Raw genomic sequence first — 23,802 nt, forward strand, 5'->3', positions numbered from 1 at the left:
GGGTGGTACCTACCCAGACGAGCTTGCACAAAGCCCTACCACCAGTAAGTTCATGGCCTGATCTATTCCATGACGCGTGTAATTATTTAATATCGCTGATATTTTATTTGGACTGATTGCATCCAAAAATCGTGCTGCGTGGTTCTGTCAGAAAATTGATCCAACCCACGACAACTGTGGGTGTTGTATGTGCCGTTTTTGGGAATTTCGTAAAGTGCATTTATCTATGACGTAGTTATGAACAGAGAAGAGACAGTTATTGTTTGATCGAGGACAAAAGCACTTGGATACAATAACATAGTATTATAGAGGAGACATTCAGCGTTCAAGCGCCTCACCCATTCATATAGTTGTATGAAACCAAACGTGAAGGAGATTGGTCAAAAGTCTCCCGTTTCCATATTGTGTAACACAACACCAGAAATACACTTATTTGTATAATGACAAGCAAATGTTGATGACTGAGCTTCAGAATTATACAGAGTTCCATATTGATATGATTTTTGAATAATTAGCCCTTATCATCCTCATCCATTTTTGTATGTTTAAAAAAATCGCTATGACAGCATAATAATATCAGATAAAGTTTGCCACACTTCTAGAGAGGCTTTGCCTGCGTACCATTTAAGAGATTCAGACGTTGTACCAGTGTTATGCTGCCAACTAAGTAATTTCGGGATACCACTGAGGAATTCGAATTCTTATCATATCCATACAAGCTAATCCATTATCTAAACTGTTAATATATGGTGAAATAATATACATAATTTAAAACATCAGTTAATGTGTTGATACTAGTAATGGTGGAACCATCCACTGAATTTGCCCCTACTGGCTAGAAATACGGAACAACCAACAGAGGGAAACGCGCCTGTGTGCATAATCCTCCTTAACTGTACACGAGTTCAATGTATGCGTGGCTCGATTGGAATTATATCTTGGTGTGGGTTACGAGCGTGCACAGACGCACGATTCACTTGAATGTCTGTGTAAGGTATAGCTGTATTGTGTAGTTGTAAAAGGATTTGTGTGTAAGGCTTGTTCAGATTAAGAGACTAGTTCGGAACTTCAGTTAACGAAGTATATTTCGATTTGCGACGACATCCAATATACTTAACCTTATTTAAAAGAGTTTAACTTTATATGGAATTACTTTAAATACATTATATTATTATTATATTCCCATTGCTACATCTTTTTCGGTATATATTTTTATATTATAGGTAGGCGGACGGGCCTATATTATTATTCTATACATAAATATTATTCTTTATATTAATAATTTATTAGAAGCCTATATTAATGATTATAATTATATGTTCAAATATGCAAATATATAAAAATATATTTAAAAAAATGGGCCACCTGATGTTAAGTGATCACTATCGCCCATAGACATTGGCGATGTAAGAAATATTAACCATTCCACCAAGCGCCACCAACCTTGTGAACGAATATGTTATTTCACTCATCATCAAGATCACTCATCCTTCAAACTGGAACGCAACAATACTAAGAATTGCTGTTTAGCGTTAGAATATCTGTTGAGTGGGTGGTACCTACCCACTCCCCAGACGAGCTTGCACAAAGCCCTACCACCAGTAAATGGGTGATACCTACCCACAATTTTTTATCTTCCTTATTATTTATTACGTATTTAATGTATTGTTTTATTTTTGTTTTGTAATTAATTGTGTCTTTTCCTCTTTTATTCTTCTGTTCTCTGATTATTTTCTGAATTGATTATAATTAGTGGAATCTTAATTTGGTTTATGTGTTATCTTTATTTATTTTTTACACTAACCGTTCAATCGATTACGTTACAACATTGAGTACATTGAGCAGTTAAAACGTGAATGCGCAACAGACAAACGCATTTATAATATTAGTTAGGATTATTGCGGATTCACTTACGATTTATTTTGAAGAATGCTTTATATTGGAAATGCTTACATGACGTCGACGACGTGGTTCCGATAAATTCGCTCCTTTACGATCCTTAGACTTCGAGAATGACATGACAGACATTTCGAGTATTTCTATATAAATAAGGCAAGAAAAACCGTAAGTTAATAATAAGAAATAAATATTAAGAGAAAGTCAAAAGCTCTTTTTTGTCATTAACTCATTTGCACTGGTTAATTTAAATGGATTTAAATATTACAACAAATATGTAACACACATAAAGGGGGCGCAGACGCGAATTGCACCCTCATACACATTTGCGGCGGGTACGCAGCATAGCTACGCAACGCAATATTGAACCTATTATTTAATACATTATTAATTTATTTGTACGGAAAGAATGAGGTTTTAAACAAAACGTTTTTATCGTAATACGTAAAACTCTATTGGTTTACGCGCACCGACATTATTTTTTCCGACATCTTCAACAGACATTGTCATACTTCAGCTAATTTACACAAAACCTAATGCACTAAACCTTACTCATTAATCAGTCCGTCCATTAGTAAATCCCGTACGAAATCCGGTCGGTGGTTATTGAGTTCATAAAGCACAAAGTACGACAGACGTGGCTGGAGAAATTGGTTCTATAATATATAATAATATAATACACTGCGGCTGTGTGTAGCTTCTGAACGACTTAGCCGATTGCTACAGGACGCCGTTTCAAAATCTTGCTAGAATTCAAAAGGCTGCGCTATTTTTAGGTTAGAATTTTTTTACAGTTGTAAGGAAATTTATATTCATGTTGATTTAGAGCCAAAAAAGAAAATCAAAAAGTATGGACTTGATAGATATTCGTTATTAATAAACTTAATTGTCCCCATATATTCGCGTAGTGGTTTTCTAAGTTACACAATAAAGTTCCTAATACTGTAAGTTACGAACAAGTTTCAAATTAAATTTATGAGTTTTGAAATGCAAAGCTTACGGAGAATCCTAAGTTTCAGAAGTTTTGACTTATGACATCAAAACTTATATTTCAATTTGAAAATGGTTTTTCCTTGAATTCGTTTTTAACTGACGAAATATGTATGTTTTTTTGATTGCTTGCAAATACCTATGGTAAATAATTAATTAAGCCATAAAGTGATATAACGGCTTTACGTGTACGTTCCGAGGCACGGGAGTGTACACTTCCAACTTCTAGACTCCGGGCTACTATTGAAAATTTTCGACAGAAAAACCCAATTTGAACCCAGGATTCCGAGTATGCGGCCTTACATCTAGCCACTAGACCAACGAGGCAGTCTACTTACAAATATATAAATAATTATATTACCAAGGGTCTGTATAACCTCCAATGCTACGATTGATGCAGCATAACATTTTTTTTTTCAATTAATGACTTTGTAAATAATATACAGTAAAGTTGGGGATATATACTAACGCATGTTGTGAAAACACTACTACTAAAATTTATGCGAAAAAAAAAACAAACTATCCGAAATAAAAATCCTAAATAACCATTTGTATTCAATTAAAACCTTACATAAACCAATGACAAATTTTATATAAACTAAATTGAATAGCACTTCGTGATTTACATTAAAAAAAAAACTTTTAAAAGCTGTATATAGAAATTAAAATAATTAAACACTCGTGCGCCCAGCTCTTCTTATCGCCCGACCGGCGCTGCCGATCCAATTCATTAGCGCCACGGGCTTCGGACGGGGAGCTTATGTCACTTGCTCAAACAACAAACACATTATACATATTACGTGCGTTATAAAACGCGGTCTCTATTGTAAGAATAAGGTATGACCGCAATAATAAAAATAAAAGACGGAATTGGAAAAATTAAAGAGATTGTTTATTGATATAATATATTTTTATGCATTATCGTATTTGGCATCTGTAAATATTCGAGCTGGGGTACTATAATCTTAAATAGTCATGTGTTCTTCTTTCGAATGTCAAATCAATAATGACAGAAAGAGATATATCAGTATTTAAATAAACAGCCGTAAATATCAGTTTATCGACGTCCACTGCTGGACGAAAGCCTCCCCCATAGAATGCCAACCAACCCGATCTTTGGCAGCCCACATCCATCCCCTGTGGGATCGACGATTCAAAATGAAAATGAAAAATTATGATACAACCTCCAAAATGCTGCCAAACGTATTCTTCTTTTGGCCTTCTTCTCAAAGTTATACCGGCCAAATTGTATTGTTTGGTCCAGGTAGATTTATTCCTGTACAACCTCAAGTGGAGAGCCATTTACGACAACCGGTCTCGGGGATATATGTTGGTTGATCATAATTTTGGTTTTTTCTATGTTCATCCCCAGACCTACCTGTCTGTTTAGCATCTCTTCCAAATCTTGCAGAGTTTCCGCCATGATGACAAAGTCGTCAGCAAATTGCAGATGTGTAATATGTTGGCCATTCATATTAATACCGTGTCCGTTCCGCGTCGTTAATAATCGAGCGTCTTGAAGACGTCCTCCAATGCATTGGTAAAAAGTTTTGGGGAGATAACATCCCCCTGTCTTACCTCGAGATGCAATTGGATTAGTCTTATGCTCTGATCTTGTACTTGGACGGTCATAGTTGCGGCTTCGCACAAACACTTTAAGACCTGGACATATCGAAAGTCAACTAAACATCTCTCCATGGATTCCAAAACAGCCCAGGTCGCGATGGTATCGGAAGGCTTTTTCGTAGTCCACAAACGCTAGGCAAAGAGGCTTATATTCCTCACAGCCGTAAAGCAACATTCATTTTAATATAAAAATAGAATATCTAGAATTTGTTCAAAACATACAAAAAAAACCACAGCGTGTAATTCGCTTTTCCAAATATTTGAGTTTCTTGAATTTTGTACGCACTACGGTTGTTTTAATCCACACCAAAAATTGCCTTTATAAATATGCTTGTTATTTATAATGTTAATCATTGGACAATATATTTTACAGTCATATATATACACTAGGTCTTAAAATATTACTTTCAGAGGTACTTTTATTTCAAGATTCAGGGAAAAGGTTTAATTAAGAAAAAAAACACCTGAAATAATACACCATTTATTTTTATATCACAATGAGAATAATTGAATAGGATTCATCGATCCCACAATTATATTAAATATTTATCAAACGGTCTGTTTTATTAAAATACTATTGTAAGGACGGGACTAGGTAAATAAAGTAGATGTTTAAGGTTTGAAGATAAATTTATTACTGCTCCTCAATACCATGTGTCAGCTGCTTATATACTACACTACATGCCCTACCAAACAAAAAAAAAATGTTGGATACATTAACATTTTTTTTATCAAAATACAATATGAAAAAGTAAAATAAAATTGAATATAATAATAATTAAACAAAATAAAACAAATATGTAAACAAAGGTATAATAATGCAGTGCTGAAATTTAATATCAAATATCATAATAGGTACAGTCATAATCACAAGTCTTAATAAACAATATGTTTAATGATCATTCAACATAAAGTCTTGTCCTATTTTTATGAACAGTTTTTTCTTTACCATTGACTAAAATTACAACATTCGGTGATAAATCTTTAACAACTGTATATGGACCTAAATATAATGGATCATGTTTGCTAATATTTTCATTTTTAATCAATACTAAGTCTCCTTGTTTATACTCCACTGGGTTTATACTTCTATCATATTTTATTTTTCTTAAAGTTTTACAATTTATGAGGTTTGTTTTAGCATCATTTTGTGACTTTTGTAACCGGTATTTTAGTTCTATTGCATAATCATCAAAATTGTAAATTGGATCTATTGTCGACCTAAGATTACTTGGTAAGTTACATTGTTTGCCAAACACTAATTCGTATGGAGTAAATTTTGTACTCGAGTGTACAGAAGTGTTATACGAAAAACACCAGTAAGGAATCCATGAACTCCATTCCTGACTATGACTGTTAACTTGCATTCTTAAATAAAATGTTAAATGTTTATGACTATTTTCAAGTGATCCTAAGGTCTGATGGTGGAAGGCTGTAGACTGTAATTGACTTATATTTAAAATTTTACAAACCTCTTCCATTGTAGAATTTATAAATTCAGTTCCTCTATCGGTCACGATCTGCCGAGGGATGCCATATCTAAGTATAAAATTATTTACTAGAGTTGTAGCTACTGTGCGCGCATCCTTACCTGCTATCGGATATGCCTCGACATATTTGGTGAGGTCGCATTGGAGCGTTAAAATGTAATTATAATTATTATCTCTTGTCAATGGACCTACCAAATCTAAATAAATCTTATCAAAAGCTGAATTTCCACAGTCCGTTATGGTCATAGGTTCTTTTATGGTATTTAAATATTTATAACGTTGACATTTACTACATTTTTTTACAAAAAGCTTAACATCATGCTCTAATCCTGGCCAAAAATATTTTTTACGAATGTTATTTAACATACGTCTTATTCCTGCGTGTCCGCTAGTGGGCAGGATATGATAATCGTTTAATATAACTCTTTTCGTATCGTCGTCTATAATTTTTGTAACTCCTTTAATTACGCATAAACGGGGTCCGGACCACTTACGCATTTTATTAATAACCTGAGCTAGCTCTTTAATTATTTGAAAATTATTCTCATCTTTTATTACATATAACGTATTTATTTTTAAATCGATACAAAATGATTCCATTTCCCTCACAGAGACAGCTCGTGTACACTGGGATTGGGTAAACAGTTTCACAAAAATTGTACGATTTGACGACGAGTATGCATAATCACCACGCTCTAATGATACGCATTTTTTAAACTTTCTCCATTCTTCTTCATTCACAAATACCAACTCCGTGTAATACTTCGGTAGTTTTAACATCTCTACAACTCTTGGGTGATCAGTCCAATCGTCAGTAGAAATATTAGAAACCGAAGTAGAATTACAAGGTTTTTCATCAAGCTTCTTCTTTTGTGCCCTTGTAAGTACTGACATAATATGATCATTCATCGCCTTTAATTCTTCACTACTAATTTCTATGCGTGACAATGCATCTGCAGCTACATTATCACACCCTTTCACATAAGTAACCTTAAAATCATACTCTTCAAGTATTAGCCGAAATTTTAACAATCTACTGGAAGGATCTGTCATATTGTATAAAAATATTAAGGGTCTATGATCCGTTTCTATAATGAACTTTCGTCCATAGAGATACGGTCTAAAATATTTAACAGACCAAACAATCGCTAAAAGCTCTTTCTCAATCGTTGGATACCTACGTTCAGCTTTATTTAAACTACGACTGGCGTAAGCTATTGGTCTACGATCAGCATTACATAAAATCGAACCTATTGCATACCCTGAGGCGTCTGTCTGTAGTATAAATGTGTTATTATAATCGAAAATAGGATATTGTAATATTGGAGGGCTCGTTAACATTTCTTTTAAAGTACTAAATGATTTTTGACAGTTTTTATCCCAATTAAATATTACATTTTTACGACATAAATCATTTAATGGAATAGAGATTTGGGCGAAATTCGGAATAAACTTTCGATAATAGTTCGCAAAGGCTACAAATCGTTTGAGCTCGTCTACGTTTTTAGGAACCGGATAATTAATTAACGCCTTAATTTTTTCTGGATCTGGTTTAATGCCGTCCGCTGATACCACGTGTCCGAGGTATAAAATTTCTTTTCGAAGAAAATCGCACTTATCAGGATTTAATTTTAAATTAACTTTTCTAAACCTTGTTAAAATATCTAACAAATTTTTATTATGACTATCTAAATTTCTTCCGAAACAAATTAAATTATCCAAATATACAAAACATTTATCGTAATTAAGTCCCGACATTGCTACTGTCATTAAGCGTGAAAATGAACCAGGACTGGTTTTCAAACCCATAGGCATACGGGTCATTTGATACTGGCCAGACGGTGTTGTGAATGCGGTATATTTCCTACTGTCAGCATTTAGCTTCGTTTGATAATAAGCTTGTGTTAAATCTAATTGAGAAAAATAAATAGCTCCTGAAAGTGAGTCTAATATATCACTTATATTCGGAAGGGGAAATTTGTCATGCATTATACAATCATTTAATTTCCGAAAATCTATCACTAAACGCCAGCTTTTATTATTATCTTCTGATTTTTTAGGTACTAATAGTACTGGGCTAGACCATTCGCTGTTAGCGGGTTCGATAATATCATTGGCCAACATTTTTTGAACTTGTTTTTCTATTTCATCACGTTGAGAAAACGGTAATCTATATTGTTTAGTATAGACCGGATTCGTATTAGCTTTTAGTTGTATATTTTGTTCGTAAAGATTACACGTACCTAACTTGTCTCCTGGCAAGAAAAATACGTCAGCATATTTCGCACAAATACTTTGTATACTAATGCTTTCTTCTTTGTTCAAATGATTCAATTTAATTAATGATAATAATTTCCGAACTCTTTTTCCGTCCAAATTTTCTTTGTTAAACGAACAAATATTATAATTCGATAATAAATCAATTTCAGGCCTAAAATAACTAAGATTAATTTCTGTTTCGCGAGTATTTAAAATTTGAATAAATATTTTTCCCTCTTTCGGTTGACAGATACTTCCAGCGATAAATACACCTTCACACAATTCTCTGGGAAATATAACACACGATTCATTCATGTCGGCAATAAGTTCTGTGGAAGATTCATAGTTAGATAACAAACGTAATTTGGCATTTTTAGTTAAACGAGTTTTAAGGACAAAAGAAATAAGTAACTGTTCATGTTCTTTCCTAATGGTTTGGCTATAGAATTCGATACAATCTATTAATTTTTTAGTAACTTCTTCATCTCCTGTCATAATAGGTAGAAGAGAAGTAGCAGTTTTCATGTCAAAGTCAGTCATGGTGCTAAAATCTTGGTCACTAACTAAACAAGTTGTTTGAATTTTTTGATAAAACGATTCAATTTCTTCGCAAGCAACTAATAAGTAATTTATCTATTCCTTTTTTATATACCCTTTAGATGCATTAAAGTTTAACTCGTCACGATATTTTATATATTCGTCATATAAACTTTTTGCCTCTAAATATTTCTGTTCTAACAACTTTAAGAAACATAATATAATATTTAGTACCGAAAAATAACAAAAAATGGCTTAAAAATATACACTTAAAAATAATGATAAAATATGAATAAATCTATTGTCTATAATACCATAACACCTTTGCTGATGACACTATTTCACTTCTCCTTTTATATATTTTTCACACTTTTACACTCCTATTTTTTTTATAAGCATCCATTGATGCGTCTCCAGGCTAAACGACACGTTCCTGATTTATTTCTCCAGTCTCTGGTCCACGCCTCGAACGTCTGAAAGCGCTCCTGGCCATCTCCTGACGCATCCAGTTTATGTGGCAGCGTTTATATAATTTATATATGGCAAACTTTGCCCCCAAAATTAAAAGTAAAAGAAAAATACCCAAAATTATATTTGTCACTTTCTGATTTTGGTGTATTAGTTCCACGTCGGCCGAATTCACGCCTCCTGCGGCATTTTGTGCAATCACAATTTGTTCTTTACTTTGTTCTTTGCCCATTTTGTATTATGACGCTACTAACGTTCGAACAATTAAATACACGAATGTCCAATATTACACAGAGCGACATTATATTGTTATACTGCACTTCGTTAGAACCCGAAACCGAACCTTAAATGGCAGGGTCGCCATGTAAGGACGGGACTAGGTAAATAAAGTAGATGTTTAAGGTTTGAAGATAAATTTATTACTGCTCCTCAATACCATGTGTCAGCTGCTTATATACTACACTACACTATAAAAATGGGGCATTATAACAAATTTTAATTAATATGAGCGAATAATAGTTTAAAGTTAAACATAACATAAAGCATATAATATCGATGGAATCAAATGTTATGGTACTAAAATTTAATTACTTGGTTGAACTGGTGGTAGGGCTTCGTGCAAGCTCGTTTGGGTAGGTACCACCCACTTATTAGATATTCTACCGCAAAACATCAGTACTTGGTATTGCTGTTTTCCGGTTTGAAGGGTGAGTGAGCCAGTGTAATTAGAGGCACAAGGGACATAATATCTTGAAAGCGATGGCTAACATTTCTTACAATGACAATGTCGATTGGCGTCAGTGACACTTACTATCAGGTGATCCATATGCTCGTCCGCCTACCTATAACTATATCAAAAAAATATAAAAAAAATTTATAGGTATAAATTCAAAACTTCAAATCGCTAGAGTTACACTAGTTACATCGTTGAGTTATTACATTATTGAGTTCTTACAGTATGCTCTCAAATATTTTTATAAATTATCGTAGAGTGCGAAGTCAAATGTCACAAAATTTATAAATAATTATTTGTTTGTACTCAAATGGTAATTGAGTCGAGATAAGGCGAGACGAGATCGGACACCTATCTAGGAATTTGATTCAAAAGCGGACCATACGCTCCTGTAAGAGACAAAGTGGGCACCGCTGGTTTTTTATTGTGTGCCGGATATACACATACCCTGCGACTCCACTTCGTGGGGGAAACGCGGTAAAGGTGAGACAAGAGACAAAATGGAAGTGGAAGATGAACAGTTGCAGGCTATGATATTACTTTTACTATTATTTGGTGTATTGTACGCAATCAACATATCTTGCATATAAATGTTTACAATTAAATATCAACCTTATTACCTACAACATAAGATACAATAAATGTGACGTCGCAATCCAACAAAAGTTATAAAATATGTCACACATCAATTAATAAAGAATGAATAAAAACAAGTCTCTGTTCAAAGCAAAGAAAATGAGATAATCAAAAATACGAATTGGAATTAAGGAATAATGATTTATATTTTTTTTTAAGAAATTACAGATTAAAAAGATTTTGATGTCGACATACAATCGTGATAAGAAACTTAACAATTTAAAAAATATTACAATTTTTATTATAAATTCGACATTTAAGTTATATTTAGAATTGCTTGTATAATATAATAATAAAAATTAACAAATTGATAAATACGATACATGAAAACATAAAAATCTAACTTTATTAAAAATATTATGTATATCATCTGACAAATAGGTACAAATGGCGGGCGGTATCTTGTGCAGTTATTTTAAGGACCTTCTATTTACTTTCTTCTACCGTTTCTTCTCGATGGAATGCATATTAGAACCAGCAACGCTTAACCATACAAATCATCTTTAAAAAAAGTATTTGAATAAAAATATTACAATTTAACTAAAATATATATTTAATTACAGAATTAGAAAAAGACATAAAACTTCAATTTAAAATACAAATCTTTTTAAAAGACGTTTTTTAATATAGTATATATTTATTGGACTGCGACATTACATAACATAGAAAAAAAACATTGGCTAATTAATCTAGATTATACTTAATTAGGATATAAATTGATTTATAAAAAAAATATCATAAGAATGTTTAAAAATAAATTTCTTTAAAATTTTGATATCTTTAAAGTGACATTATTTTGGGTACACTGAATGTAATCTAAGTTCGAGGTCGTATTAGACTCCACGTAACGTTTTTAAGTGAAACGTTACTAACGAGTTTTTCTTAGACAAAAGTTCTTGTTAATAGAAATCCTAAACGGACTTTTTTTTCATTTAACCCTTCAAATATATTGGTATGAACATCTATTTAACAGTTTTAAAAAATTGTTGTCAGTTCCTATACATTTTAATTAAATGGACGAATTCCAAGATTTTTCTTTTTAATGAAATTTCTTTCATATTAACTTCCTTCTTCCTAACTTTAACCTTCATAAAATAAGTCAGTGTTCTGACTGACTAATTAAAACATAGTCTAGTCCTAAAATATGCCATATAGCGACTTAAACGGAGGATAACTTCGCTTTGAAATATAAGGACGCACCAGTTTTAAAAATAATTACTTCATTTGTGTACATTAGTGTTGCTTGTCGATAGTCCACTATCGATAGACAATCGATTGTTTATCGAAAGTTAAAATGTAAGCAATTGTATCGATAGTGTATCGATATTATAGTCACGTATGAATACTATCGGTTATATCGACAGTATCGATAACTCACCATAATCAATACTATTTATAACAGCAATATTATCGATAGTAATTAATTCGATAGTAACGAAAGTATTGCAAAATTTATTAGTTTTAACTAAAACCAATCGATAGTCAATGATTTTTCGATAGTTTTAAAGTTTTATTAAATCTTTACTACCGAATGAATTCTATCGATAGTATCGATAGTACTGCTGTTATCGATAGTATTGTGCACGGAGACCTATAATTACTGTCGATAGTATTGCTGTTATCAATAGTATGGCTCATGGTGAGCTATCGATACCATTGATAATACCGATAGTATTGACACAACACGAACTTCGATAGTACTATCGATATCCTGAATACATTTTGAGGTCAACTATCGATAGTCGAACTATCGATAGTTCTACAACACTGGTGTGAATCATTAGTCTGTTAACGGTATTCTGTCACAAGTGTTATATCATAAGATTGTTTTTTTTTTAATCATATGAAATAGAAGTATCAAATTAACTATTCAAATATAAATTATTATTAATTATAAAGAGAATGATTAAAAGTCATCGAGTCATTTTATTCTTTATGATAATGTGATTGCTTTGAAAGAAATACAGTGAAATTTAATAAATTATCATAAGCCGTGTTACAATTATCATTAATGAGCCGGGATGGCTCAGAGAGAGAAGTTTATTTTAAATCAAGTACCGTTCAATGTTTACGTTTAATTTGTAATTATAATTCATCTCCTGGATGAATATAGAATTCTGCCACATGTATATCGAACACCCCCTCCTATTAGAGCAGCCTGGTGGGAAAACTTGCCCAGCAGCGTTACATGCAGTGTTAAAACGTTTACGATATATTTTTTTATTCATAAAGTAACAGTAACATCCTGTTAATGTCCCACTGCTGGGCTAAGGCCTCCTCTCTCTTTTTGAGGAGAAGGTTTGGAGCTTATTCTACCACGCTGCTCCAATGCGGGTTGGTAGAACACATGTGGCAGAATGTCAATAAAATAAGACACATGCATTCCTCACGATGTTTTTCCTTCACCTTCTATTATAAAGTACATATAAGTAAAAAAAATGTAATATTTTATATAACTGTCAAAAAACAATCACATGAAATTTAATAACTAACAGCTAAGCCTTTAAGGCGAACTCATCTAACTAAATTACTACTGACTAAACTATAAAATATTACTAAATAATATGTCAATAATAATACTTTATACTAAACAATAAAATTTGAGTCATGAAAACAAAAACCGCACCGTTTCGTACAGACTTAACATCACAGTCAAAAATTGAGTAAAATGTCAAAATGAAAAAAAAAAACACTAAATTTTTACATTACAAAAATTATACCACAGATAATATAAAACAAATGATATAACTACGCCTATATTTTTAGTCTACAGTATAATTTTCCGTATAAAAATATAATTGATCTACTTCAGATTCAAGGCCTATGTGTATTACCTCTAATGTACGGTTACTATATTTAAGAAACGATTCATTTTCATTATTGCTAGTAGAATCGGCTACGAGGCGTAATTTAGAAGTCTTTACTATTACTTTGCTACAAATAACGCATAGTAAAAAGCAATATAACAAGATGTCAGTTTCAATAAAAAAAAAAAAATATTGCAAGCGTCAATTAGATAATTCTACTAACCGTAATAAAAAAAATAATCGTTTTTATTTAATGTGAATCTATGTACGCGCCTTGGGGGTAAGACCGACTCGTTTGCCGAGTCGGCAAGCGGTATGACGCTCTCGTATGCCGTCTTACCCTTTGTCCCCGCCCTTCTCTACTTCGTGGCGCGTATAAACCTCATTACTATATATTATTGTAGTAAAAAAACATATATAGCTCTATGTTTTCTGCTTATTATATTTAATTATTGTTAGTTTCAATAATTATCGATTCTTTGAGAGCGTCTTCTGGCAGGTTTTTTAAATATAGTAACCGGCTTTAGATGAGCCTGATTTAAAAATATTATCGGTGTATTTCATACTTCTTACATACTAAATTGGTACTTAAAATTTTCATCCAATATTGATTAAAGTTTACTTATAATATTTTCATCATCAAATTGAACAAACTTTCATTTTATATATTTTTTTAATGGTATGATGCATTTCCTTTGTAATGCAATAAATAAATAAGAAATATGTGACAATTATTGGATGAAAAGATTAAAATTAAATCATTTTAGGCATCATTTTTGGTTAACCCATGCTTACATATTACACCCAGACATATACCCCGGGGTCTGGAGCTGATGTTTTGAGGACGGTTTCTCGGATGCTTATAGCGATGTTGACGTGACAGATTTCAATCCACGGACGAGTATAGTCGGAGAGAGATCCTTTGTCAACTCATCCAGGACCTGGAAATACAAATTAATAATAAAAATAATAAATAATACTATACATTCTATTAACGTGGGTTCAAACCCGGGCAAGCACCTCTGAATTTTCATGTGTTTAATTTCTGTTCATAATTCATCTCGTGCTTTTCGGTGAAGGAAAAGCGTGGAATAAGCTCTAAACCTTCTCCTCAAAAAGGGAGAGGAGGCCTTAGCCCAGCAGTGGAACATTTACAGGCTGTTACTGTAAACTGTTACTGTATACATTCGAAAGCGAATTCGAAGCGTTTGCTACGCTGTCACGTCTTAACTAATCAACCGATCATCATGATATTGTGTATGCACGATATCAGAAGTACAGAAAAGGAGGAAACCTTCCCAGCCCAGCAGTGGGACATTTACTTACAATTAATTTTCAAGTTATAACAGCATATATACGTAAATACTTAAAATTCACGAAATCGAAGTTTAAAAATATATATTTGTTAGTGTTATATCACTATTTTAAGCCGGTCCGAAATGAGACACCGTTGACAATATAATGTTTTTTATTCTCCGTTATAATCTTATTCCAAAAATAATTGATTTCTTAGCTCCTCAATTTTCTTAAAAACCGCTACCATGACAGTTGTCCTCTTCAATAATGACAGTTAATGGCAACATGTAATTTTATAACAAGTTATATTTAAACGACCGATACTGGCCATCAATAAAGTGCTAACACTATAATATTTACTGGTAGCAGGGCTTTGTGCAAGCTCGTCTGGGTAGGTACCACCCACTCATCAGATATTCTACCGCAAAACAGCAGTACTTGTTATTGTTGTGTTCCGGTTTGAAGTGTTAGTGAGCCAGTGTAATTACAGGCACAAGGGACATAAAATCTTAGTTCCCAAGGTTGGTGGCGCATTGGCTATGTAAGCGATGGTTGACATTTCTTACAATGCCAATTTCTAAGGGCGTTTGGTGACCACTTACCATCAAGTGGCCCAAATGATCGTCCGCCTACCTTTTCAAAAAAAAAAAAATAGTATGGTACCTTCATATACTGTTCGCAGATAACCTCATCGGCTTCGGTCGGAGTGGGGGACAGTTTGGGAGGCTGCGGTAACTGCACGAACGTCACCGCCGTGCCTTCCTCACAGCGACTCTTGATTATTCTGTTCACTCTGTTAGAAAAACATTTTTTTTACATACTGTTAATGTCACAATATTATTTATTTGTTGTATATTTATTTATTCATACATGTTTCATATATTTCACCAACAGAGCGCGTTAATAGTGTTTTAAATCGCGCTATCGTCGTGATGTCTTAATAATATACATAAGGTGTGATTGTGTTTTTTTTAATATGAATAATAAATTCGAAACAATCTGTTCAAATTGAAGTATATGCCTATAGTGTAAAAAATACATATAACTATTAAATATAAATGAATGAAATACTAGCATTAATAAATTTCTAAATGACAGAATAACATAGTAAAACTTAAGTAAGTAATTTTTACAGCCCGGCTCACGGGTGCTGTGGCATTGGGCGACCGTTCACGATTATCGCGTCGATGTACTCGACTAGCGAATGATTTTAATCGTAAAACATTTTTCAGCATCTGGATTCGTTTTAATAAATGACTTTGGCAATCAATGTCAGGGAGGGGATGGGAGGTAACCAATGTTTGTCTGTGTGACTTATATGTAAAATAATAACAAAAAATACAGACCTTTGTAAATAGCTCATCGGTACGCGCTGGTATACGCTGTTTTCATTCGAGTTCGGGTCCAAATAACGGTTGACATCGTGATCGAATTTTGGCCAATCAGTTACCTGCAAATTATGTTAAAATTTTACTGATTCTCTTATATGTTGTGCATCATACAAGTAGTATTATAATTAGGAATCAACACTTAAAATGTGTATTTAAAGATAAATGTATAATAATTTAAAAATAAGTTTAGTTTGTTAATTTGGCTCAAAGATGCGAGTGTATAAATATGTCTTGATTTTGTCATATTTTTTAGAAGTTTACAAATTCAAATTTATCATAAATAGAAAAAGCAAAATGTTTTTATTGTTTAAGTTTAGTATTTTTTGGACTAATTTTTGTGGTAACAATTTTATATGAAATCTACATTGTTACTATTATACATTACACGTACACATCGGTAAAAATTTTACTGGTGGTAGAGCTTTGTGCAAGCTCCTCTGAGTAGGTACCACCCACTCATCTGATATTCTACCGCAAAACAGCAGTACTTAGTATTGTTGTGTTCCGGTTTGAAGGGTGAGTGAGCCAGTGTAATTACAGGCACAAGGGACATAAAATCTTAGTTCCTAAGGTTGGTGGCGCATTGGATATGTAAGCGATGGTTGACATTTCTTACAATGTCAATGTCTAAGAGCGTTGGTGACCAATTACCATCAGGTGGCCCATATGCTCGACCGCCTTCCTATTCTATAAAAAAAAATACAGAAAAACCACTTTTTATGAAAGATATATAAAATGATGTTTTGAACAACATTCAACTTATAAACAAAAAACTTACGGTGTGTGTGTAAGCGCTGATCCTGAGCAGCTTGAGCAGCTCGTCAAGGCGCTCCTGCACGGGTCGCCCGGGAGACATCTCCGGTAGACCAGGCTCCGTCATCGATTCGGAACCGAACGTGTGACTGTTATCTGTGAAAATCATTTAAAAAAATTGTATAAAATAACGTGCATCAAAAATTACAACTGGCATTATGTCGTACTTCCATTGTTAATGACATTTAATGTAAAGCGCGCGCACCGCGGCGGCGTTACGTCACATACCGTGTGCGGTGACGACGTGCACTCGGAGCGCGAGGTGTTGCGAACGGCGCGCGCACCGCGGGGGCGTTACGTCACATACCGTGTGCGGTGACGACGTGCACTCGGAGCGCGAGGTGTTGCGAACGGCGCGCGCACCGCGGGGGCGTTACGTCACATACCGTGTGCGGTGACGACGTGCACTCGGAGCGCGAGGTGTTGCGAACGGCGCGCGCACCGCGGGGGCGTTACGTCACATACCGTGTGCGGTGACGACGTGCACTCGGAGCGCGAGGTGTTGCGAACGGCGCGCGCACCGCGGGGGCGTTACGTCACATACCGTGTGCGGTGACGACGTGCACTCGGAGCGCGAGGTGTTGCGAACGGCGCGCGCACCGCGGGGGCGTTACGTCACATACCGTGTGCGGTGACGACGTGCACTCGGAGCGCGAGGTGTTGCGAACGGCGCGCGCACCGCGGGGGCGTTACGTCACATACCGTGTGCGGTGACGACGTGCACTCGGAGCGCGAGGTGTTGCGAACGGCGCGCGCACCGCGGGGGCGTTACGTCACATACCGTGTGCGGTGACGACGTGCACTCGGAGCGCGAGGTGTTGCGAACGGCGCGCGCACCGCGGGGGCGTTACGTCACATACCGTGTGCGGTGATGACGTGCACTCGGAGCGCGAGGTGTTGCGAACGGCGCGCGCACCGCGGGGGCGTTACGTCACATACCGTGTGCGGTGACGACGTGCACTCGGAGCGCGAGGTGTTGCGAACGGCGCGCGCACCGCGGGGGCGTTACGTCACATACCGTGTGCGGTGACGACGTGCACTCGGAGCGCGAGGTGTTGCCAGCCGCGGGCGGAGCGCACGACGGCCGCGAGCTGCAGGGCGAACAGCGCGCGCACCGTGAAGGGCTCCTCGCGCGACGGTGACAGCGCCTCCACCAGCCACACGTCGATGTACTTCAGCGCACTAGACCGTCTAACACACAAAGTTTAATGTTATTGAGTTTTAAAAAAAAGTTAATAATGGAACAATAATATCGAAGTCACGAAAAACTGTCGTTTCCCTCGTGTTAGTGCAGTAGATAATATAAAAAGAATGTTTATATAATAGTTTATTATCCTCCAGTTTCTGAAGCGCTTATCAAAGTCAAACTAACTAATTTGATTCAAGCCAAAATGTTCATTAATTGATGGCAAATGATAACGCGATAGCCGACCAATAAGCAATTCGTTATTCTTATTTTAATTCACAAACTTTATTCAATTTTCAAAAACTTTGTTACAAACTATACAAACAAACACATTGACTGCAAGGCATATTTACTAAAACGAATTCAAATGCCGAAAAATAAATGACGAATATACGTAACAACTCGCTAGTCGAGTCCATCGACGCAATGACCGTGTAGTCACCGATGCCACTGCACCCGTGAGACGGGTTATCGAAATTACTTACTAGTATTTTATTAAGTTATTTAGAAATTTATTGATAAAATGGTAACTACATTGTCCTTTATTTAATTCGCAATACTGGACATAATAAATTAATATTTAACGTTAGGTATGTTTAAAAAATACATTTGCGTTATAATAATTTATTTAAATAAAAAAACCTAAGATGAAATACGTTTATACTCGGAAGTCATGTACATAGTCATCCAAAATGTTAACACTTTACTATATTTTCACAGAAAAAACAATAACTCAAATATCAAAGTTACATATTAACTTTTTATTTAGTTAAAAATCTTTAGTCACTCTAGCTTTTTTAATTAGTTCCATTTTTCGTTATTCTGTATTGTTATTGATTTTGGCTTACCGTTCAACCGCCGCCATATTCAAATTATGGAAGTGTCTACACAGACACACGTTCTTGTTCACACAGAGCACATCCGAGACTATCCTGACGTACTCCGCGGCAGACATTCTGGGTGAAAACGCGGTCCGAGTTGGAAACATCACTTGTCCATTGTCGAGGTCGAAATCCTGAGTTTTGTAGGGGGAGGCTGGGCTGCGGGTAAATTATATATATTATATATTGATACGCGTTTTTTTAAGTTTTATATTTATTTTTTCTTATAATCAAATTTTAACAGATAACGTAAGCAGATAAAAAAAATATAGATATCCTGATGTTAAAAAAACAATATAGTTGTTTTTTATAACATCAGGATATATTTGTTTTTTAGCAAGAAAATTTTCTGTTTGATGAAAAAAAATGCTGCAAACGTTTAAAAGAATTCAGTGAGTAATGCAGGCGTTATCCGCTCAGTAAGTTAAGCATTTGTTAGTAAGATATTGTTGAACGACTACAAAAAGCCTACTCTCTGAAGAAGTCGCAGGGCTGCGCGGAGTCCCGGAAGCCCAGCAGCACGGTGTCGGGCTTCATGGCGCCGAGCCCCGCCAGGCGCGTGAGGTGCGCCGCCCCGCTGCGGATGCCGTCCGACAGGCACAGCTCCACGAACGCCTTCACCTGCGGGCCGAGCGCGCTCTTGTTGTGTTTGCGTGTGTGCGGCCATACGATCATACTCGTACGTGTGTTTGTATGCATGTCTCATGCGTGCGTACTTATTTACAAGGATGTACTTTGACCAGTAATAGGTATAACCTATCAACCTTTTATAGAAGACAGATAGTAATCCTGCTATCATATTGTATTTTTACTAAACCAACCAATCTATTGGTTGACCAGACCGCTGCTTCTATTGAGCAGTGTAATAATAATTTGACATATTAAAGTTTGGAATGCGTTCCAAATAATTTAAATTAAATTCTAAGACAATAGGGATGGTCTCTGACTCAAATATTATTTATATCTAATAGTAATTTATTAAATACTAAGCCAATAAAAATAAATACAATTAATGGAAAAATATTAAATAATTTAAACAATAAATATGTAAACCTGGTGCACCAAAACATTCAAGAAATATTAGGAAAAGACTTAGAAATTGAGTTGTTCATTAACACTAATGACATTGATATTTTATGTATCACAGAGCATTGGCTCTTAAACTACCAATTTATGTTTAATTTTGATGGTCACCAGTTAGCTAGTATGTTCAGTAGAAATAAAGCAATACGCGGTTTCTCATTAACACTCATCAGTAAAAAAAATCAAGTTTAAAGAACGTAATATGTTGTGAGCCTTTCTATTGAGCAGACAATGAAATAGCCTGTACTGAGCTTGAGTGTGTTATTGTTGTATGCGTATACAGATCTGCCAGTGGGTTATATGAATTATTCGATGATTATGATTGAAATAATGGAAAATGTACTGTTGCTCTAATAAATATATCTTTGTTTGTGGTGATTTCAACATCAATTTATTAGAAAACTGTAGTACGAGTATTAGATTCAAATCTCCATTAAATTCATATAACCTTGTTAACTTGTTCCAAGAGCCAACTGGAATCACTGAATCCACTGCAACATGTATTGATAATATATTTACTAATTGTGTACCACATCATAAACATATTATATTTTAAGTTCCGACCATTGTGGATTGGCATGATGGAGTTGGCCTCATTTAATTCACTTAATTTAAAAATAAAAAATAATAATAAAGAATTAAAACAAACGTTTATACCATTCAATACGAATCGAATGGAGAAGTAATATTATGGCAAAGCTCTCATATTTAACATTACATGAAAATTCTAATGTGTTTTATAACAATTTTTTCAAATTAATTAAAAAACAATTCAATGCCATATTTACTTCAAAGACAGTCAATTCAAGGAGTTTTCTCACATTTAATGATTGGGCGACTGTTGGAATTCATAAGAGTAGGCAAATGTTGTATGAACTTTATAATGCACTCACAACCGGTCCCTTTCTTTCATTAGACATGTTAGTGCTTACTCTAAATTATTTAAACGAGTGTATTCAATGGCCAAGTCGTTGCACATTAAAAAAAAATCGTAGACGCACCAAATAAAATAAAAATGACGTGGAAAAATTATTAATTGCGAAACTGGAAGAGTTAACAATAACATCCCTGATTTCAACCTATCCATTGATAATAAGCCAATTAAGTCTGACCGGGATGTTGCTACTCTTTTTGAAATTTTCTTTGCTGACATTGCAAATTCGACTACCAAATCACTCAATTCCTCTCCTACCGTCGCTGAATCGTTACTAAAAAAACGATGGTACTAAATGTAACATTTGCTTTAACTTTAATACTGTGGGTGTTAAAGATATAATAAGAACTTTCAATTCATTGGATGTTAAAAAACGTCACTATGGGATTAAAGACACAGCACTCAGCCTCCTAATTTCTTATTTGAGCAATCGGATTCACAGGGTTAAATATAAATGGAAAGAGATCTCCCGGGGCTCCAGTTGGTATGGGGGTCCCTCAAGGATCTATTCTTGATCCATTTCTCTTCCTCATTTATATAAATGACTTGCCACATCTACTAAATAACAAACATGAGATAGTAATGTTTGCTGATGACACTTCCTTAATTTTTAAAATAAAAAGACGTTTATCAATATATGACGAGGTGAATGAACAATGCTCTCTCTGAAATAGTACATTGGTTTAGTGTTAATAATTTACTGTTAAACAGTAAAAAGACAGAATGTATTAAATTCACAATTCCCAACGTGAAATTCGGGAAAACGAATGTACTTTTAAATGGGGAAGCTTTAGATGCTGAAGAAGCAACAGAATTTCTTGGTATCACTACAGATTCTAAGCTTCAATGGGGCCCTCGTATTAATGAATTGGCAAATAGACTCAGCTCTGCAGCTTTCGCAGTAAAAAAATTAGTTTATTTTAGTTATTTCCACAGATATACTCTGGGGCAGCCTAATTAATACGATTTTTGTACCGCAGAAGACTACTGGGCCCAAAAGTTTGACTAAGATGTAAATTTAAAGAAATTAACATAATGACTGTCGCTTCTCAATATGTATTTGATAATGTTATGTATGTACGCAAAAACATAAAAAGATTTTCCTAGAAATTGTGACGTACATACTGTTAACACCAGGAACAAGTATAAACTTACAATCTCGATTACCAGATAACACAGGGTTAGTAAGTCTTTTATGGGACAATGTATACGCTTTTACAACAAGATCCCAGAAAGCGTTCAAAAATATTCAATTGTGAAATTTAAAATAATCGTTAAGGAACGCTTGTGTGCTAAAGGATATTACACATCCGATGACTTTTTAAATGATTGCGCACCCTGGGAATAAAACGATCGCCTCCAGGTGATTTCTAATAAAAAAAAGGTATATATAATTTGGCTATTGTTGTATATTACATATTGTAAAGGCTGAGATATAAAAAAAACCCCGCTGAGTTTCTTTCGCCGGTTCTTCTCAGGTCTGAGTTGTTTAATTCCGAACCGGCGGTAGATTTATGACAATCAATAAGCAAGTGTATCGCTTCTATATTAAATGAAGATTTTTGAGTTTGACTTTGACATGTTTTTTATACAATACAATGATCGTTGGTCATAATTAATATGGTAAATGACGTAAGAAATCATACTGAATAATTAATTCGTATTAAAAAAAATAGTATATTTGCTAGTTTTGAATTGATGTATAAACAACGCACATACAATAACATATTATCTAACGCTGACGTCATCAGACGGTCAAACTCACAGTTAGCCCCTACAGGTCAGTTAAATAAAGCTAGCACGTTCAACACATTTACACGTTGCGCTTGTGTAGTGTCTGTGAATAAACGCGCGGTGTGTCGTCGTATCGCATGCGTATCATGAAAGTCTGTCTGTCTCTCTCGCGCATGGCAATCTTATGAGTATGAAGGGGATAGTTATTGTTTTGCTACTGTATATAATTACAGAGTGATATTTTCACTTACCTTTAGATGGTCAATCAGCTTCAACCAATATTTCTGTTCATCGGCCAGAGGGTCCCCGCTCCCATCCAATTGACCAATTCTTACGTGACCGATGACAAATAGGCCACCCTGAATACAATACTTACATATAATAACAATATGGTATCTACAAAACATAAATGAGTTAATTTTAAAATTTATTTTTACGACTAGTCTCTCAAAAAATAATTAAGTAATCTAATAAGTAAAAAATTTAACGGCCTGTTCAATCAACCACTCGTTTTGCTTACGGCTAGTAGAATTGTCTATGAGTTTAAATTAGAAGATATAATTAGCTCTTGCTTACGGATCAAAAGGCTACGAATAACGGATAGTAGGCTCAAATTAAGAAGGTGGTAAGTGCTAGTGCTTCTATTTATAAATAAATAAATAAATATATATATATAGTTGCGCGAATCATGAGGGGATAAGCCGTAATCGCCACGCTTGGCAGACGGGTTGGCGATCGCAGTAAGTTAGTCATAGTACTCAGAGAGACGCTGCTGCCCGTTCTCTGGTGTATATTCCCTCGGGTCGACTTCTACGCCCCCCACGGGATGAGATGGGGTGGTGATATTCGTCGCCGTCACCACACGGCACACCACGGGCACGTCCAACGTGGAAATCCTTGGGGGAGGCCTTTGTCCAGCAGTGGACGTCTTTCGGCTGGTGATGATGATATATATATATATATGTGTGTGTGTGTGTGTGTGTAAGGATTTATACTTCTTACAGGGTAAATATTGAATTGAGTTTAACTTAGGAAAATTTGA

The 23,802-nt window shown here is 34.8% G+C and overlaps 1 protein-coding gene across 5 annotated transcripts in view; it reads right to left on the reverse strand.

Annotated features, from left to right (window-relative positions):
* The window catches only part of LOC126777850 (solute carrier family 12 member 9), a 272,805-nt gene that overhangs the window by 236,814 nt on the left and 12,189 nt on the right, over positions 1-23,802 (reverse strand). For 4 of the 5 annotated variants that reach the window (XM_050501084.1, XM_050501083.1, XM_050501082.1 and 1 more), the window contains 8 exons: positions 23,012-23,119; positions 19,482-19,630; positions 18,977-19,168; positions 17,961-18,133; positions 16,908-17,038; positions 16,085-16,188; positions 15,402-15,531; positions 8,582-14,383 (listed from right to left, as the gene is read on the reverse strand). In XM_050501084.1, the coding sequence (XP_050357041.1) occupies positions 14,303-14,383; positions 15,402-15,531; positions 16,085-16,188; positions 16,908-17,038; positions 17,961-18,133; positions 18,977-19,168; positions 19,482-19,630; positions 23,012-23,119 (1,068 nt within the window). In that variant the 3' untranslated portion in view covers positions 8,582-14,302. Of the gene's footprint in view, positions 1-8,581; positions 14,384-15,401; positions 15,532-16,084; positions 16,189-16,907; positions 17,039-17,960; positions 18,134-18,976; positions 19,169-19,481; positions 19,631-23,011; positions 23,120-23,802 lie in introns of those variants that run through there. The other variant, XR_007670101.1, reaches the window with a different exon arrangement.

The sequence above is a fragment of the Nymphalis io genome, chromosome 24 (genome assembly GCF_905147045.1).
Source record: "Nymphalis io chromosome 24, ilAglIoxx1.1, whole genome shotgun sequence".
Lineage (NCBI taxonomy): Eukaryota > Metazoa > Arthropoda > Insecta > Lepidoptera > Nymphalidae > Nymphalis > Nymphalis io.